A 6,597-nucleotide genomic window follows, 5' to 3' on the forward strand; every position below is an offset into this window, starting at 1 on the left:
AGTAACAGGTCAACTATATATACATCCAGCCCTGCCTGATCCCTGGTAATCTGCAGTAACAGGTCACCCTATATACATGCAGCCCTGCCTGATCCCTGGTAATCTGCAGTAACAGGTCACCCTATATACATGCAGCCCTGCCTGATCCCTGGTAATCTGCAGTAACAGGTCACCCTATATACATGCAGCCCTGCCTGATCCCTGGTAATCTGCAGTAACAGGTCACGCTATATATACATCCAGCCCTGCCTGATCCCCGGTAATCTGCAGTAACAGGTCACCCTATATATACATGCAGCCCTGCCTGATCCCTGGTAATCTGCAGTAACAGGTCACCCTATATACATGCAGCCCTGCCTGATCCCTGGTAATCTGCAGTAACAGGTCACCCTATATACATGCAGCCTTGCCTGATCCCTGGTAATCTGCAGTAACAGGTCACACTATATACATGCAGCCCTGCCTGATCCCTGGTAATCTGCAGTAACAGGTCACCCTATATACATGCAGCCCTGCCTGATCCCTGGTAATCTGCAGTAACAGGTCACACTATATACATGCAGCCTTGCCTGATCCCTGGTAATCTGCAGTAACAGGTCACACTATATACATGCAGCCCTGCCTGATCCCTGGTAATCTGCAGTAACAGGTCACCCTATATACATGCAGCCCTGCCTGATCCCTGGTAATCTACCGTAATTGGTCACTAGGGGGCGGAGTCTTGGTTGTCACAACAGAAATTGTAGCCAATAGGATTTTGGGCTGTCAGGGAGGGGCGTGGCTCCCACTTGCTTAGTTACTGTCCGCCATCTTGGGACACCCGGAAAAGAAAGCGTGACGTGTACACGTATCTTTAAGGAGCCATAATGTATGACAGCACTAGGCAGTCTCTGGTAGATTGCGCTGGGTTCGCACACACTTGCTATTTGATAGAGAGACATAGCGCAGTGGTGTTGTTGTGAGGAGTAAGACGGGAATGGAAGGGCTTCGGTTGGCTGTGGGAAGGGTGTAGTAAAATGGCGACGTTTCTGGTGCGGCCTTTTCGGGTCCCCACCTGATCTGGGATTCTGCGCTCCAAGCTGGAACGCACGGTGAGGCCGCTACTAATATCACACACATCCCAATCGGAGTTTATTTCAGGAGACCCCAGACACTCCTATACACCTCACAGCGGGTAACACTCACTCAGAAGTGAGGTAACCTCAGAAAGTTACACCAGTGTCACTCACTGGGAGGCAGCCTCACCCACTCACTTCACTGGGAGGCAGCCTCATCCACTCACTTCACTGGGAGGAAGCCTCTCTCACCTCACTGGGAGCCAGCCTCACCCACTCACTTCACTGGGAGGCAGCCTCACCCATCCACTCACTTCACTGGGAGCCAGCCTCTCCCACTCACTTCACTGGGAGGCAGCCTCATCCACCCACTCACCTCACTGGGAGGCAGCCTCACCCACTCGCTGCACTGGGAGGCAGCCTCACCCACTCGCCTCACTGGGAGGCAGCCTCGCCCACTCGCCTCACTGGGAGGCAGCCTCACCCACTCACTTCAGTGGGAGGCAGCGTCACCCACCGACTCACTCTCTGGGAGACAGCCTCACCCACTCACTCATTGGGAGGCAGCCTCACCCACTCATTGCACTGGGAGGCAGCCTCACTCTCTCACTGGAAAGCAGACTCAGCGGGAGGTAGACTCACTCATTAATTGTACTGATCAGTTTCTATAGAGTTGCACTAAACAGTGCAGTATGTGAGGCCTGGGCAGAATGGGCACACCCCACCGGGGCAGCCGGTTCTATCAGTTGAGCAGACTCTGTGACTCGCTTTGGTGAACAGGAGGAGTCAGGAGACCAGAGGACTTGGACAGGGAGTCTCACAGGTGAGTTCAGCGCGAAGTTCAAGAGGGAAAGAGACCTGTGAGTGAGGCAGACACGATGGAGGTGACACGATGGAGGTGACACGATGGAGGTGACACTGAGTGCAGACTCGGGGTGCTTTCAGAGGAGGGGGGTTTCCAGCAGAGCTGTGAGGCTTTTCTGCTGAAGGAGAAGTGAGATGTGGGTACTCCCGTGCAGATATAGGGGAGGGAAGCGTGTGCACAGGATTCCTGGCTGTGGGACAGAGCGATGGTATTATAGACGGGAGGGTCTCTGTGTGACACACCTGTGTGGGATTGTGTGTTTCTGACCTTTGCTTTACATGTGGTGTTTTCTCACAGAGAGCAGTGTGTGATTTCAGGGCACTGGCATCCTCTGGGTCAGTGTCGCTGAGCCGTCCGTCTGCTCCCGTTGCTATGTGACATAACATGTCTGCGGTGAGACCATGTTCCTGCCTTGCCCACAGGCACATAGTTTGGTGGCTAGCCCCGTTGTGTGGCTGGGAGTGGCTGCCTTCGCTATGACACTTGTATGTGTGTGCACAGGCTCTGCTCCTTTCGGCTGCTTGATGTGCAGCTAATATATTAACCCTTTTTCTGACCTCTCACAGGGACAGAATGCACCAGCTTCCTCTGACGATGCCCCCCGAGCGGGGCAGCACCCTCTTCCGCCTGCGATTCACCATGTTCGCGGTGGGCACCGTCTGCTGCCCGCTGTTCGGGTTCCTGTTCTGCGTCATCTGGTCGTTGCTGTTTAACTTCAGCGAGACAACCGCCACGCACTGCGGGGTGAGCACACGGTGATTATTCTGTCCGAGGCCAGGCATCCCACACCGCCACGCACTGCGGGGTGAGCACACGTGATTGTTCTGTCCGAGGCCGGGCATCCCACATCGCCACGCACTGCGGGGTGAGCACACGTGATTATTCTGTCCCAGGCCGGGCATCCCACACTGCCACGCACTGCGGGGTGAGCACACGTGATTATTCTGTCCCAGGCCGGGCATCCCACACCGCCACGCACTGCGGGGTGAGCACACGTGATTATTCTGTCCCAGGCCGGGCATCCCACACTGCCACGCACTGCGGGGTGAGCACACGTGATTATTCTGTCCCAGGCCGGGCATCCCACACCGCCACGCACTGCGGGGTGAGCACACGTGATTGTTCTGTCCCAGGCCGGGCATCCCACACTGCCACGCACTGCGGGGTGAGCACACGTGATTGTTCTGTCCCAGGCCGGGCATCCCACACTGCCACGCACTGCGGGGTGAGCACACGTGATTGTTCTGTCACAGGCCGGGCACCCCACACCGTCACAAAACAGTTTCCAGACATTATCACCAGGCGTCTCGCAGAGACTGGCTCCTGGAGCAGGGCTGCATGAAACCCCCAGTAACACTGATCCTAAGTGTGCCGGACTACAATCTGCGGGGTGTATCTAGCCCAGAGGCTCGGAGATCTGGCCCAGAGGCTCGGAGATCTGGCCCAGAGGCTCGGAGATCTGGCCGTTCGCCTGTGCTTCGGGTTCTTCCATCTGACGGCTCACAACCAATTAAAGCCACGGTAGCCTGTGTCTTGTTTAAGGTCATTCCAAACAGCCTGGGCTATCCGATGTTTCATATAATTATATATAGACTGTATCCATGTAGTCTCAACAGTGGACTTGGTTATGTCCCATAGGATGGGCCACGGGGGTTTGGTACCACGTGTATTGATTTTAGCAGAGAGATTTTTGTCCTAACAATATAGAAATGTGCAGATTTTTGCAATAAATGGGTTGCTTTGAGTGACTCCGAGTGCCCACAAACAATGGTTTGTTGTTGGTTGTGTTTGGGAACATCTTCACCAACTAAACAGTACAATCACATTCGCTTTTTTCATATGACCCGGAGCAAAGTGTATTTAATATTATTTGCACCTTTTTTAAAGAATCCCCTAAGTGTCCAATACCAGCAAAAGCAGAGCGGCAAACCCCTGGGGCCACCATCTCCCATTACATGCCCGTCTTTCTCTTGGCACACAGGGCTTCCGTGGGAAGTATAGTCTCCCTTTCGTAACATGTATTTATTGTGCCCATCCTGTCTCTCTCTTAGGTCCCTAATTACCTGCCCTCCATCAGCGCCGCCATCGGGGGAGAGACCCCCCAGCGATATGTTTGGCGCTTTTGCATCGGCCTGCACTCAGCCCCCCGATTTCTGGTGGCCATGGCGTACTGGAACCATTATCGGGGCTCCCTTTCCCAGAACCCCACCTACCGCTGGCGCTGTAACATCAACTTCCTGCTCAACGTGGCTGAGAACCTGTGTCTGCTTCTGCTGACCTATGTGTCATCCTCGGAGGACTATGGTGAGGCCTGTGCTAGGGGTGCAGTGAGGAGCGGACCGTGACGTGCACGGTCTCTGTGCTACACCTACGTCTTCTGCTCCATCCCCCAAGGACGCCTCTGTGGGTGTCTTCTGGTATTGGTACCAGTACCAGCACTCCATGTCTGTATTATCTTTCTGTCGTAGTAATAGTGCATGCTTTTCCCTTTCCCTCACACCCATCCTTTTGTGTCCATCCTTGGTACGAGTACTCTCCTCCTCCTCTGTGCTACATTCCTGTACTACACTCCCATGCTCATACTTAGTGGTACCTTCTGTAGTAGCACAGTACTAAGCCCACATACTAAAGTGCTTCCTTCCTATGTGAGCATTAGTGCTCTTGTATATGTACATTTAGCATGGAAATAACTCGATGTCCTACATAGATGTCCTTTATAACAGTAACTCGAGGACACATGTCCTTTATAACAGTAACTCGAGGACACATGTCCCTTATAACCATAACTCGAGGACACATGTCCTTTATAACAGGAACTCGAGGACACATGTCCTTTATAACAGTAACTAGAGGACACATGTCCCTTATAACAGTAACTCGAGGACACATGTCCTTTATAACAGTAACTAGAGGACACATGTCCCTTATAACAGTAACTCGAGGACACATGTCCCTTATAACAGTAACTCGAGGACACATGTCCCTTATAACAGTAACTCGAGGACACATGTCCCTTATAACAGTAACTCGAGGACACATGTCCTTTCTAACAGCAACTCGAGGACACATGTCCCTTATAACAGTAACTCGATGACACATGTCCCTTATAACAGTAACTCGAGGACACATGTCCCTTATAACAGTAACTCGAGGACACATGTCCCTTATAACAGTAACTCGAGGACACATGTCCTTTCTAACAGCAACTCGAGGACACATGTCCTTTCTAACAGTAACTCGAGGACACATGTCCCTGTATAACAGTAACTCGAGGACACATGTCCCTTATAACAGTAACTCGAGGACACATGTCCCTTATAACAGTAACTCAAGGACACATGTCCCTGTATAACAGTAACTCAAGGACACATGTCCCTTATAACAGTAACTCGAGGACACATGTCCCTTATAACAGTAACTCGAGGACACATGTCCCTTATAACAGTAACTCGAGGACATGTGTCCCTTATAACAGTAACTAGAGGACACATGTCCTTTATAACAGTAACTCAAGGACACATATCCTTTATAACAGACTATGTAATGACGGGAAGGGATCTCTGAAGGGGGGGACCTTGGTTCCATGTGGACGTTCGCCCAGTGGAATGAGCTGTACGTCAGCGGTTGGTAGCCCCGCATTGTGAGCTCCACACACCCATAGATGCCCTTCCTGTCCCTGCAGAGGTCCATCAGTTTGCGTTTATCTTCTTCATGGTGTCTTCGCTGGGTCACATGCTCCTCACCTGCATCATCTGGCGGATGTCCCGGAAATACTCCGTAAATTCAGAGGTAAGGTCCCCCCTTCCTGCTCTGCGGCACGTGCAGGACGCAGCCATCTTTATACAGGCCAAAAAGTATCATTCAGTATGTTCTTATTAAAGCTGCCCAATAGCCATGTTCACACGGGCCTGTAGAAACGCACAGATAGGTCAGGAATCACTGCGGACACCATCACAGTTCAGTAAAGTAACAACATCTATGTTTTCTTTTGTAAAGTGTCACAAAGTGGGTTCTGGGTGGGGTTCTGTGTGTGTGTAGGGTGGGGTTCTGGGCGCGGGTTGGGTTCTGGGCGTGCGCTTGCCAGGTGGGGTTCTGGGTTCATGTGTGGTGGGGTTCTATGTGTGTGCATGTGGGGGGGTTCTGGGTGCATGTGTGTGGTTCTGGGTGGGGTTGCGTGGTTTTGGGTGGGGTTGTGTGTGTGTGTGGTGGGGTTGTGTGTGTGTGTGTGTGGTGGGGTTGTGTGTGTGTGGTGGGGTTGTGTGTGTGTGTGGTGGGGTTGTGTGTGTGTGTGTGGTGGGGTTGTGTGTGTGTGTGTGGTGGGGTTGTGTGTGTGTGTGGTGGGGGTGTGTGTATGCGTGTGTTTGTGTGGTGGGTTTGTGTGGTGGGTTTGTGTGTGTGTGTGTGTGGTGGGGTTGTGTGTGTGTGTGTGGTGGGGTTGTGTGTGTGTGTGTGTGGTGGGGTTGTGTGTGTGTGGTGGGGTTGTGTGTGTGTGGTGGGGTTGTGTGTGTGTGTGGTGGGGTTTGTGTGTGTGTGTGTGTGTGGTGGGGTTTGTGTGTGTGTGTGTGTGGTGGGGTTGTGCGTGGTGGGGTTGTGCGTGGTGGGGTTGTGCGTGGTGGGGTTGTGCGTGGTGGGGTTGTGCGTGGTGGGGTTGTGCGTGGTGGGGTTGTGCGTGGTGGG

The 6,597-nt window shown here is 52.7% G+C and overlaps 1 protein-coding gene across 3 annotated transcripts in view; it reads left to right on the forward strand.

Moving 5' to 3' along the window:
- The first annotated feature begins 812 nt into the window (after positions 1–812).
- PGAP2 (post-GPI attachment to proteins 2) overlaps positions 813–6,597 on the forward strand; it is a 75,741-nt gene continuing 69,956 nt past the window's right edge. Inside the window, exons 1-4 of one of the 3 annotated variants that reach the window (XM_075580571.1) lie at positions 813–1,878; positions 2,487–2,664; positions 3,972–4,224; positions 5,603–5,709. In XM_075580571.1, coding sequence (XP_075436686.1) covers positions 2,494–2,664; positions 3,972–4,224; positions 5,603–5,709 — 531 coding nt within the window. In that variant the 5' untranslated portion in view covers positions 813–1,878; positions 2,487–2,493. Of the gene's footprint in view, positions 1,968–2,486; positions 2,665–3,971; positions 4,225–5,602; positions 5,710–6,597 lie in introns of all 3 variants that reach the window. The other 2 variants (XM_075580572.1, XM_075580570.1) reach the window with 2 other exon arrangements.

This window comes from Ascaphus truei (genome assembly GCF_040206685.1).
Source record: "Ascaphus truei isolate aAscTru1 chromosome 3 unlocalized genomic scaffold, aAscTru1.hap1 SUPER_3_unloc_2, whole genome shotgun sequence".
In the NCBI taxonomy this organism is placed as follows: Eukaryota; Metazoa; Chordata; class Amphibia; order Anura; family Ascaphidae; genus Ascaphus; species Ascaphus truei.